This window comes from Tribolium madens, unplaced genomic scaffold, assembly GCF_015345945.1.
Source record: "Tribolium madens isolate multiple individuals breed KSU strain unplaced genomic scaffold, Tmad_KSU_1.1 Scaffold_19;HRSCAF=116;Tcas5.2_LG9, whole genome shotgun sequence".
NCBI classification, from domain to species: domain Eukaryota; kingdom Metazoa; phylum Arthropoda; class Insecta; order Coleoptera; family Tenebrionidae; genus Tribolium; species Tribolium madens.
Genome location: NW_025400983.1, coordinates 5,246,767 through 5,260,746, shown reverse-complemented (window position 1 = coordinate 5,260,746; position 13,980 = coordinate 5,246,767). Strand labels below are relative to the sequence as shown.

General features: G+C 31.3%; 1 protein-coding gene across 1 annotated transcript in view; it reads left to right on the top strand.

Annotated features, from left to right (window-relative positions):
• LOC123015869 (serine/threonine-protein kinase NLK) overlaps positions 1–13,980 on the top strand; it is a 42,090-nt gene that overhangs the window by 19,589 nt on the left and 8,521 nt on the right. Inside the window, 5 exon segments of the mRNA XM_044415902.1 lie at positions 4,570–4,699; positions 4,785–4,840; positions 11,530–11,636; positions 11,725–11,810; positions 11,862–12,260. Coding sequence (XP_044271837.1) covers positions 4,570–4,699; positions 4,785–4,840; positions 11,530–11,636; positions 11,725–11,810; positions 11,862–12,260 — 778 coding nt within the window.

The window sequence follows — 13,980 nt, the reverse complement described above, 5'->3', positions numbered from 1 at the left end:
TTAGGAAGGAGTTTTTTGTATCAACTTTATAAGTGAAACAAAAGTTAGTATACATAATTTCGTTTTAATTTTTTATTTACTGTTTACAATTGAACGTGAAAAGCGTATTCTTCGAAAGATTAGAAGATTAAATATTTCTTTATAATATTGAAACATAATTGTGAATTTAATCACCGTCCGAAATAATTTTTCTTTGTGTTGTTGTCAATCATCGAGGTGAATTTTTGATCCATAAATGTCATGACCTTGATGTGGAATTTCTTTGAAGTTCGTGATGGCGTTTATTGATTCCGGTGCGGGGGCACGTACGCCACTGGCCTGGCAGGTCGCTCCGGTCTTTGTCTACCCAAGGCGACCTGCTGCCGTCTAGACGGACGGTCGTCCTGGCTGCAGCAATGCTCATCACCGACTTGATTTACTGGAACTCCAGTCCGAACACCTCGGGGGAAAAACATGTTCCAGTCGAAATTCCCTCCTCCGGTTGGCCACCGCAGACCCGGAGCCGGCCTCTTGTCTCCATCGATAATAATCACCGAAAGATAGGTCATATTCCGATTGTGTGAAAGCACCACGCATATGTTATTGTGAATATGAAAAGAACTCACTTCTTTGTGTCGGAAGATGAATGTTGGGTTATTTAGAGAGCGCTTTGTGAAACGCATTCCCTATACACGTTTACGGGACTAAATTTAACTCGGGGATTTTGTACTGATGCACCCGATTTTGGAACAGCAGCGGTAATTTTAGATTTTTCGGTGGTACAAAGAATATTGCCGGTTTTGGGAGGAAACCGAGCTGCGAATATTTCGGATGGCAGGTAAAAATAGCTGGGGGCTTTTGACGTTTCATAGACGAATTGGGCCGGTCTTCACCTTGAAACTGTGGGAACATGCCAGACTTTGGTGCCCTTGGTACTAAATTCACCTCGAAATGTCGCTTGCAACCACTAAAACTAACGAGGATTAAATATTCCGATGATATTCCTGTCAGGGAGGAAGCGCCGTCGCCGATCGCGATACGACGGAAGTCAAGAAGGTCATGATTCGAATAACATCAACCGAAACAAGCTGTCTGGGCTAAAAAATTCATTAACTTTAAACCCCCATCAAGAGTTTATAGCTTGTATTTTTTATTTTGTTGGCTTGAAATCATTTAAACTAGAAAATCTGAATTTGTGTTAAACTATTTGACTTACTAGGGTAGTTTTTTTCTGAAATTTTGCAGTCGGTGCAGAAAATACAATGTTTTCTTTTACATTTTGTTGTATTGTTATGTCTAATTCACTGCACTACAAATAAGAAATATTCCTCCAAAAAATAATGAACAAACAACAAACGTTGATTAACTAGAAATACACTCATTCCTTGATGTTACAGTTTGAGTTGAGACCTTTTCGTTTTTTTTTAATTGTAGAAGGTCATGTGTTTATCACCAGATTGAAAACAAGATATAATAAAGGTTATATTATAAGGTTATATATATATAAAATAAAGGTTACCTATACGAGTATGCTATACATACAGGTTGTGTCAGAACTCGCGCCTCAAAGAAAAATTTCAACTAAGATACCAGGAACATAAAAAAAAATGTTTAAAAAATTCTGTCAAAAAATTTTGCCATTTATTTTTTGGCATTTGACATTTTTTTAAGTCTATTTAATGATGTTGATGATCTTGTATATGTTTTTTATAATTATCTTGTAAAGGTACAAAAGTTTTGCCCATAAAAGCCATAAATGACACAAGAGTTACAATTTAGGATACAGCTTTTTTCTAATAGCCTGTAGCAAAAAAACTTGGAAAATTATTTTTCCGATAGAAATAAATAGTCAAAATGCAAAATTTAAACTCTCATAACTTCGAAATTTTTATAGATAGAATTTTTTTAACATTTTTTTCATGTTCCTGGTATCTCACTTTACCATTTTTCTCTGGGGCGCGAGTTCTGGCGTACCCTGTATGTGTACATAAAAATGAGCGAAAAACTTCATTTAATAAAAAAATTCTGAGTAAGTCTCCGTTGAAATTTTCTGTTCCTGGAATTTAAAATTTTCAAACATTTGCGCATTTTTTATTATAAACCTGCCAACCATCTCAAATTTTGTGTTGTGTAATACTATTTTTATGCTAAACTTGGGAAATTTGGCAGATTTTCTTAAATCTTAAATATATTTAATAAATACTAATTAAATATTACTCGTATATTTGAATACCTTGTGGGTCGATTTATAAAAGCCGAATTAAAAATTAATTCGTTGTTAAAAGTTAATGCGCGATTAACTCGTGAATCTGAGCATCTGGTTGGTTCAATTTTGTCACGTGATTAGTTAATTTGACGTTTGATTAGACACGTCTATAAATCGAGCCTGAATATTTAAACACCTATTTTTATTTTAGTTAAAGTTCAAGTGTAATACAAAATTCCGAAATTAAAAGTTAAAAATAAGAAAGAGTAAAAAAGCCCTTTAAAAAACCCTGAGAGCATTTTTTTTCATTATAAATTGGCCAACAGGCTCAAGTTTTGTATTGAGTAATCATTTTTTCTGCTAAACTACTATAATGTACCTAGTCGTAAATGTGGGAAATTTAAATTTTAAATTTGAATGTAATTAATAATACACTATTTTTTTTATTACTTGAAGTTTAAGTGTAATACAAAATTCAAATTGAAAGTTAAAAATCTTAAAAGTTCCATTTGAAGTAAAAGTCGTAGTAGATAGGTTATAATATTGTGTTGAAATCTTCACTAAAAGGCACAATAAAAGAATGCAAACCGAATTTTAGCTTTGAAATACGAAAAAGGGAATTCGTATCTATAATAATTAGAAAACCTTCAGTCTAAAAGAGCAAAATTGAAACTCAGACGAAAGAAAATTGTAATAAAAATTCATTGTAAAATTCTGAGTTTTAATTTAGATTCCAATCATAAATAAAAGTAAAAGCTTTCTTAATTTTTTATTTAATTCCAAATATAAATTGCAAAACTATAACTTTACTTTAACTTTATAACGTTATTGATATTTTTGTAGTTTTTTGTACTTACTCTTTAGGTATGATATCCCTTATAACAAAATTAAAACTTGTTTATGACAATATTTTATGATTTTCAATAAAATAGAGCACAACAAAAGTAAATAGTGCATATTTATACAGGGTGAACAAAAAGTATAGAATCAAGCGCTTTTCATTTGCCTTCAGAAAATAATAATTAATAAAAATTAAAGTGCTATAAAAAATGTGATCGTCTTTTAAGAATTAAATTTTGTTTTGTTTTTGAATTGTACGATTTTTATTTCAAAATAGCAACTTAATGAAAATTTTTTTCGAAAAGAATTACAGTCGTAATTCTTAGATCATAGCCTTTGTAAAAAGAATGGTTTTATAGTGGGTTGCCATTTGAAAAAAAAATAAAAATTTTGCAGAACTCAAAAAAAATTCGAAAATCTTATTTTTGAAAAACGTCATTTTTCAAAAAAATATATACCTAGTTTCACAAAAAACTGAAATGAATTTAACTTTAAGATAACGCTTTTTTTAATATTGTAACAAAAACAAAGTTTTTGCGTTTCTATAAATATCTCAAAGACGTCAATTATCATCATTATCACACATTAGAAATCGAAAAACTGTAATTTGTTGTAAAATTTTGTTATCAATATTCGATTTATGGTTTCCTATTTATTTGACATTAAAAAAATTAAAAGCTTTTCAGGTATATTTTTCGAATTTTATGACAGTGTTGAGTTGAAGTGCTCTATGAATTTTTGGGTGAAAGCGGGCGGATGGACAGGTGTTCCACATAGCCAACACAAGGCTCGTTTCTACCTGTAGCTCTTTTGTTCAACTATTCAACAACGAACATTGAATTTACAACTGGTCAGGTATTTCAACGACTTCTTTATGAACTCCGTAATAAAACCCTGAAATACAAGCGTAGCACTTGACCGTTGTTGCTCATCATTTAGGAAGATTTACGTCTCTTCGAAAATTTATTATTGTTCACAAATTCGTTTTATTCTAATTTTATCATTCTACAGTTCAAAAACACTGCATACACAACCTAGCCAATAGTTGGCGATTTATTTCGACTGCGTACGACGTAAAAAAGCACTCGCATATTCATTTTATTGTATTTTTAGCATTTCCGAGGTGAGGATGTTGAACTTGGTAAATATCCAAGTCGGCATTGGACAGGGAGGTTCAAGGCCGATTGAAATTTCTTTGTTCTCCTAATTTCAATTGTCAGGATTTTGTTTCCGGTCAGTGTGACCAACATTAGATGCAAGCACGTGCTTGAAAGCTACTTTTAATTGCGAAGCAGAGGTCCGGAAAAGGAACACTGCGTGCAATGCCATAATTAAAATGTCCTTTCGTTATCGCACCGCGGTCTTAATTTAAAAGCAAAATCGCATTAAAGCCTTTTTACCAATGCGCTAATTATAAGCAACTCAGTGGGTGGCCTGCGTGATAAATAACACTAAATTTACCCAACAAATGGGTACAGAGACTGAAACATATTTTAGGCACAAGTCGAAAATGTGCATATTACTGACTTCACAATTTGTTGCAGGGCTGTAACGGATCCCCGAGACGGCAGGAGGGTCGCCCTGAAGAAGTTACCGAATGTGTTCGCATCGTTAGTTTCATCGAAAAGAGTGTTTAGAGAACTGAAAATGCTTTGCTTTTTCAAACACGAAAACGTAAGTATTAAAATTAACACGTGTTATCTATGATTAAAAGTTCACTCAACTCGGTTAAGGTTTTTAAGAAAATTCCATTTTTCAGGTTCTTTCCGCCTTAGATATCCTCCAACCGCCTCATTTAGATTTCTTCCAGGAAATGTATCCTTTTTTTTTTCATGATTCAGAGTCCAGTTAACCCTCGTCGGAAATGTTAACCTTTGGGGTCGAAATCATCTAAATGCTGGGTTTTTAATTTACAACTTCCGGTAACGTTTAATTGGCTATTAAATGAGTGAATTCAGTGGTTCATTCACTAGCACACTCAAGATACATAATTTAGATACTCCGCTTTAAATGCATTATTACATGAACAGTGGCGGCGACAAATTATTCACTCATTGCCACTTTCGATAATATAAGAATTTCAAGGACACGTTTTTGTTATAATTTGACACCTGTAGTTGAGAAACATGTGCAGACTTGGCTCCCACCGTCCATTAACAACATCCGTTCGAAATTTCAGGGACTCAAATAGAAATTCTCTAGGATTAGAAAAAAAATGCAGCGGTTGTGCGTTATTAGTTAACGTCAATCTGTCGCATGCAGCGATAACGCCGCAATTTCTAATTAACGTTTCGAATTTATTTTCTGCGAATAAATTTAAATGTATGTTTGGAACGAGCAAACGAAGTTCAAATGACCTATTTGTTTCGTTATCTGCCAGCTGTGCGCACCTAGGGGGTGGGGTTATAACCGTAGAAGGGTGTGACGTCACTGAACACGTGTGAAACTATACGAGTTTGGATAAAGTTAGTCGGAATGTGGCTTAAATGATCATTTTTGGGCTTGGCAGTTATTGCGAATTATTTTACTGTTTGATTTTCGTGGGATGAGGAAGCGGTCTTTGAAGGTAGAGGGATTTTGGCTATTGTAGAGCCCTTTTTGTGCCTCTCTCCTCCCTAAAGTATTGTTAAAACCGGCTCGACGTCTACCCTAGAAGCTGTATTTTGCACGAGGGCGGGGGCATTATCTGGGCCTTGGGTACAGGGAGATAAAAATTTCAATTATGAATTTGGATGAAACTCTAAACGTAGGTATACAGGCTTAGTTTGAAAATACCGACAATTTAACCATGTAATATTTTTTTTTATCAAAATTACATTTTTTTTTGATAGGTTTATTACCTATCAAAGTTCTAGTTCAGACTTTTCGATCAAAGAATAAGCCAAAATAGTATTTATTTTCTGCAAAGTGGGTGTTTTTTTTCATAAAAATTGCAAAACACTCAAAATAATCTTACGAATTCAGAATGACCTTTTTTTCTGAGGGCAAGGGGTGGAAAAGAAAACATGTTCTATTGGTTTACATTTTTTGTTTTTGTTGCAGAGTACAATATTTTTTAGTTTTTATTTAAAAAGAAAAATGGGTAATTTGTATGAAATTTGGGTAATTTGTATGTGATTTGTATGAAAATATGTAGATCCAAATCGATTAAAAAAAGATACAAATCTTCAACAATTTTTTTTATGTTATAGGAGTATTAATTTTTGTGAATTATAAATTACACAAGTCTCACTTTTACTTCAAATAACATTACTATTTTATCCGCAAACGTATTCAGATCGAGAGTAAAGAGCAACAATTAATTATCAAGTAAATGAACAAGATAATCAGGACGCTTTGCAACTAATTAAATCGTAACAACGCTTATGAATAAACATCACGAGTCAGTATCTGAATTTGTGTTGAGAAATTCGAAAGTGTTATTAATTTCTAGTGGTTGTCTAGTGCAGCTGGTAGTGTAAAATGTCGAATGTTGATTATCTACAATGCACCTCTCCAGAAATTGCTAAAGCTGTGAAAGAACCAAGAAAGAAACAACATTGGTATATGTTAAAATGTCATGGTAAAAGTAAAAACGCTTAAGCGAAAGAACAGAATTTTTACTCCTTGTCTGAAAGCTGAAACTTTTATTTGTGATATTTAGTAATAAAAAGTGGTCATTTTGCGGATGAAATACGTATAATTCAAAAAAAAAGTTTGCTTTTGTAATTAGGAAAACATTTCCCTTGCGAGTATGCTCCCATGTTGTGTTTACTTTTTTTTAATGGGCATATAATATTTTTTTGTCATTAGTAAGAAATTTTGTAAATTCTTCATTGTCAATTTTTTCTTATTTGTGGACCAACAAAGGTCCCAAAACCAAACTTTTAGGAGAATCTGAATATTTTTCCATCTTTATAGTGCATCACGAAAAAAAATCATAGATACAAGCAATTTTTTGCAGATTTGTGTTATTGAATTATTAAAGAATAGTCAAAGAAAGTACCTACAAAAGTAATAAAAAACAATGAATTGTATAAGAACAATTTTTTTAACAAATTTTGTTATGGCTACAAAAGCAGGATGTAAAACTTGCATTTTTTCCTTTTTCCTTTTCTTACATCTATTATGAATAATACAGTGTTTTCTTCTTTATTCTTACGGACAAACGTTAAATTTAACAAACACTCAATTTTGCGAATTTGATCTTTTATTCAACCGATAAATTTAACAGATTGAAAGTGTTGAATTTATAATATCAGTCAAGCGGCAAATGGTTGTCAAAAACATGTTAACATTATTTGCAAAGCCAACTTGATGTCCAGGCATTTATAAACACTTTGTAAAATAAAGCAGATTTATCAACAAGAAATTATTGAAATTTTAGGAAAATTACGTTTTTCATGTTGTTTGCAATTAGAATTTTCAGAAGTAATTTTGAACGTCTAAGCTTGTTGTTGACGGTTGACGTATTTTATCAACTTGCTGTCAACTATCAATTGCATTATCCATACTTAACCTAAATTTATGACACTAGTTACGATATCTTTTGTTTGTCACCAACCTAACCAAATTTATATATTTATATCCCTAAATCCTAGGTAGTAATTTCTTGTTCATACGACAATAAATAAAAGATCAAATTAGTTTTTGTGGTTCATCGCTTATGCAAATAAACGTGCCTCACTTCCTTTATTACAAATGCATTTTAAACGTCTTGTCAGTTTTTTGAAATTAATTATACTTGGAAATTGACGATTACGTGTTGATTTATACCGACGTCGCGACGTTTTAAGAGGATGCACTTTGGAATGCACTAAAGATCGACTTCTTTTCAACCATAAAACGTCAGCGTTTTCGGAATTTTATTACCTCACGTTGCATTTGAATTAACTCGTAAAGTTTTCGTAGAACACTGTGTATATTATTACGGAAATTTGAGACGTGACTTTTCGTGTTAAGCGTTAAAAGCTTTGGTAATTAAAACCGCTCCAAATTTAGCGGAACAAATAATCAATATTTTTACTGTCTTCCACACACTATTCGAAATGAAAAATGTACACAGGCACCTACAGCTAATTATAAGGATTTCGAAGGCGGCTTGAGTGTCTTAAAAGCAATTAGACGAGTTTGTGTTAAAAAATCGAATTTTGTTTGCGGTATTTCACTGGTGAATAGCATGCAATATTCTTATTGTTTCCAGTAAGTAAAAATCGTTAAGTTTCATTCGGTGCAGAGAAATTAATATTTAAATAGGTTGCGCATTGCACTGGCGTTTTTCGTGAAATGATCACTTCATTGTCTGTTTCATTTCGCTGGTATTTCCGTCTCGATATAATTGCATAAGAGTTTTCTTGTGGTAGAGTTGATGCGGCCACTGAGGAGGCATTGCTCTCTGCATGGTGATTTGTTCCTTCACCTGGAGTAGCAGGTCAGGTGTTTGGGCTCGGGTTTGGATGGTACAAAGGCCCGACGGCCTTGGTAGCAGAGATGCCGATGACCAACAACCATCCTGCCCTTTCCTACTACTTTACAAGAGTTTAACGTTCCCACGATGCTGCTACTATACTGTCACTGATTTCGCGGAATTTCACGACGGAAATTTGTGGAAAGCGAGTTTTCATTTTTATCACTCTCGTCATGGTAATCAGTGAGAGGGAAAGTCGTGTCAATATTAACAGTCAAACACGATGAGTCAATTAAAATTTCTTAAATCGGTGTTAACTCAACACGAAACTGGTGCAAAACCAGAAGCTTAATTACCACTCGTTCTACTTACATTTCTGCATATTTAGAACAATAATCAATAATTTGTTAGCTGCCTTGAGCCCTTTGTTTCACGTCACCTTCACCTTCTTTTTGCCTTATCATTTGCACAAAGTCAATAATTGAGCAATTTTTTGTTAAAAAATTTAAATCTATCGAAGGTTGGGTTGGTGAAAATGGGATCGCGGATATTTTAACTCAAGTCGATCTATTTTTTCGAATGTAAACAGAAATGAACAGGACAAGGTCATCGGGTGACCTACTTGCTCGATTTTTGATTAGAAACTGAATTTTTGCTCACATTTCTAATTATTTTAATGGGTGTAGCGGTCACTTGACTCACCGTAACAACTTCCTTATTGCAAAATGTTAACTCTTCATACAAACAACAAAAAATAACTTTGACAAGATTATTAATGTGCCATTATATCAGCGTTAATCATCATGTGGAGCACTTAAACCCAATTGGTTTTTATTTGGTGTAATCACAGTTTTGATTTTGTTCCTCATTCCAAACTTTAACATTGCTAGAATCCACTTTTCTCTGAGAAAATCCTTCGGGCGTAGTTGTTTGCGCTACTCTGTGTAAATAGCAGTCAATCAAACTAAATGAAAATAATTTACTTTGGGGCATTTTTCATCACGTAAAACGTTGCTATATTTAAAGGTTCATTTTTTAACGAAGTATGGATTACTTCAAGGAAGCGGTTGTGACCCCAAACACGTCCGCCGCGATGTTTACTATCACTGGAATCTTGAATTTTGATCAAGCTGTTGCGAGTTGTTTCATTTGAATTTTGACTGATTTCGGGCTTAAGATTTCTTTTTTATTTAATTAATGGTCAATGCAAAGAGAAATATTAATTCAGTATTTTTATTTACTTTAGCACATTAGAAAAATTAAATTAAAATAACACGTTTTTTAATGAGTGACTAAATTAAAATAAATTTTCAATTTCCTTGATTCTTGAATCATTTAACCGTTGATACTTGCATTTATCAATTAAGAGACGTTTTTCTAGTTTTTTTTTTAAGTTTTCTGTAATTTGAATTATAGTTATTTGTACAGCAAGGTAAAAAAGTTGATTTTTTATCACAATTATGAAGCAAATGATTTAAAAAATCGTAAATTTAGTCAACTAGTTAACTTTCCGATTTCAGAAAAATCAAAATTAAGTATTTTGTGAAAATTGGGAAATATTTAACTAAAAAATTAAATAAAGCATCTCAACGAATACCTAAGAAAAATATTTTTTTTAATGGAGATTATTAGAAAAATTATGTAAAATTTTGAACAACATACTCAACATACTATTCACTCAACTTTGTAGATGCTTTCAATAAATGATGACATGAGTCCGTAAAAGTACTACTTTATTGACTCTTTTGAGTTACTTTACGAACTATTTCGTTCTCTTATGTACAATTTCGGAAAAATCAAAATTAATTAATTAATTTCGTGAAAATTGAGAAATTTATTAACTAAAAAAAATAATAAAGCATCTCACGAATACTTAAAAAAATTATTTTTTTAATGGAGATTATTAGAAAAATTATGCAAAAATCTGAACATTACACAACATGCGCACTTTTCACTATTTAGTCAACTCAATAAATAATGACATATAAAAAGTACTACTTTATAGACTCTTTTGACTTACTTTACGGACTATTTTGTTCACTTTACGGACGATTTTGGAAAAATCAAAATTAATAACTTATCTAAACGAATATCTTAAGAAAAATATTTTTTTAATGGAGATTATTAGAAAAATTATGTAAAAATTTGAACATTACACAACATGCGCACTTTTCACTATTGAGTCAACTTTGCGGACGATTTTTTTTAATAAATGATGACATATGAGGCCGGAAAAGTACTACTTTATGGACTCTTTTGAGTTACTTTGCGGACTATTTCGTTCTCCTACGTACAATTTCGGAAAAATCAAAATTAATTAATGAATTTTATGAAAATTGAGAAATGTATTAACTAAAAAATTTAATAAAGCATCTCACGAATTCTTAAGAAAAATATTTTTTTTATGGAGATTATTAGAAAAATCATGCAAAAATTTGAACAACATTACACAACATGCGCACTTTTCACTATTGAATCAACTTTGCGTACGATTTCAATAAATGATGACGTATAAGTCCGGAAAGTACTATGTACTTTGTGGATTCTTTTCACTTACTTTACGGACTATTTCGTTCACTTTAATGACGATTTTAGGAAAATCAAAATACGTAAAAATTGAGAAATTTATTAGCTAAAAATTTTAATAAAGCATCTCAACGAATACCTTGCTTGGGAAAATCGAAATTAAAGAAAAATAATTGAAATAATGGTCATTTCCTAAAATATTTAAATTATACTTCAAACTCAACCATTTACTTACTCAATTTACATTTTTAGTAGATGTTAAATCATGATTAAAACTTATAAATGAATCTGTGATCGAATTTATCAGCCGTTGCGAAATATTTTTATCGCGTTTGTGTAAATATGTACATATTTATTTAGGTAGTTCACAATAATAATTTTGTCAGGTTTTGTTGGACACAATTGGAATTGTTGGCCACCCACTTTTAGTTCCATAAATATCTAGAACTTTCTCCTTACCAAAAGTCACTACTTATAAGTAAAATCGATTAAAGACGGTAGAAAATTCCCACTGTTATTATTTTAATCATCGATTATTATTAATTCCCACTTTAATAAATATTATTTTGCGTTTTCCTTAACACACTTTTAGATATGTAATAACGGAATTACTTCAAAGTGATTTACACAAAATTATAGTATCACATCAGCCCCTTTCTTCGGATCACATCAAGGTTTTTCTCTACCAGATACTTAGAGGTGAGTGGTAATAAATTTATTTTTCACACTGGCCGAAAGCCCGAAAACCGCACCTCATTCAATGCTAATGAAACTCGTTTAATTTCAGGTTTAAAATATTTACATTCGGCTAGGATATTACATAGAGACATAAAACCTGGAAACCTTTTAGTAAACAGCAATTGTGTTCTTAAGGTGAGCTTTCCCACTGAAATAACCCACGAAATTCACCTCTTTTTGTCCCAGATCTGTGATTTTGGTTTAGCGAGAGTAGAAGAGCCCGACTCGTCCAAACATATGACGCAAGAAGTGGTAACGCAGTATTACAGAGCTCCTGAAATCCTGATGGGGGCGAAACACTACACGGCGGCCGTGGACGTGTGGTCTGTCGGTTGCATTTTCGGGGAATTACTGGGCAGGAGGATACTGTTCCAGGCCCAAAATCCCGTACAACAGTTAGAATTAATAACGGAATTGTTAGGAACGCCGTCTTTGGATGATATGAAATATGCCTGCGAGGGCGCCAAGACGCATATGTTGAGGAGGGCGCCGAAACCGCCTTCATTATCCGCTTTTTATACGTTGAGTTCGCAGGCGACGCATGAAGTGGTCCATCTGCTCTGTCAGATGCTCGTTTTTGATCCGGTAAGTTGGACTTTACTGCACTGTCGCGTCTAATTGACTACAAATACGTGGTGTGACATGGGAGGTGGAAAATAACACTGCCCAACAAGTTTTCAGTTTTTTTCTCCTTTAGGCGAAAGAGAGTATACTGATTTTTTTGTGGTGCTGAAGGCGAATTTGAAACCCGTTTTAATTTTTATTTTGAGGATTTTGAGGAAAAATTAAATGACAAAAATTTGCTTTCTTTTAACTTTAATTTTTAAAGATTACACTGTCCCATCACCAAAATCGTCCTTAATTATTTTTTTAAGGGGATTTTCTAGTAACTATCCATATTTTACACTTATCACTTTTAAAATTTGGTATTTCCGATTTTTGTAAAACTAAAATATTTTGTAGAACACATAAAAATAAATGACACGTGTTTTATGTATTTATTTTTTAAGAAAATAAAAACACTCCATTTCAAACAAAAAAACGTTTTTTTGTAAATAATATCAAACAAAATTGTTATAAATGAATAAATTAATTCAATTCAAAAAAAAAATTCAAAAACCTAATAAAGAAAATTTTATTTTTCGACAAACAAATAAACATCAAATATTAATTTCGGCTTTGTAGCAAATAATTTTACGTACTTCACTCTTTTTCTCATAATAAATAAATAAATTTAATATAAAATTATAAATTTCTCAAATTTTAAAAAGTAATTAAAATTTTTATAAATTTTCTTAGGCGATTTTTTTGCTGACGTTTAATGACATTTTTTTTAATTAAATAAAAAATCGGAACTGCCTACTTTCTTCATTAAAATTACCATGAATGAACTTGCTAGGGGTGCCAACATTAGAACTGTTTGTTTTAAAAAAAAACAGACTTTACTTGATTTTTTCCTAACATTTTTTGCAAAAATCGGAAATTTATAATTTTAAAAGTGGTTCGTTTTGGCTTGAAATTACTTCCGCAATTATAAAAACAGAAAATACAATTTTTAATTAAAAAAAAAACAAAATAATATTTCATAGTTTTAAAAGGACTGTTATTTTTATAAAATAGTTCAAATCGGTAGATGTATTTTAATTACATGTGTATGAGAACTGGGTGCTAAAAAATAATATTGTATAGGTATTTGCATTTGATTTGGTTATTTTTAAGTACATAATACAGAAAATTTTACTTTCCACAAGCAAATAAACATCAAACATTAATTTTAACTTTGTAGCAAACAATTTTACTTATTTCACACTCCTTTTCTTATAATAAATAAATTAATTAAATGTAAAATTTTAAATCTCTCCATAAGTTAATTTGCTTGTGAGATATTATTTTGTTTTTCCCGATTTTGAAAAAATTATTATTTTATGTTTTTCTAATATTTTTCACATAAATTGAATATCGGGAGTTTTATAAGTGATTTGTTTTGACTTGAAATTATTTTGTTTGATCTTGAAATAATGAAATAAAATATTTTTATTAAAAAAAAGGCAAAACAATGTTTCATAGATTTTAAATATTGTTATTTTTATGAAACAATTTATATTGGTAGATTTATTTTAATTAATTCAGTGTATGAGGACAGGGTGCTAAAAATAACATTTTGAATGTATTTATTTCTATTTGCATTGATTTGCTTTTAGCTTTTATTTACATTTTTTTTTTTAATATTATACTACTGTTTACTAAAAAAATCTTCATTGCTTATGTGATTTTCAATTCTTCTAGAACAGTTTTCCATATTTTA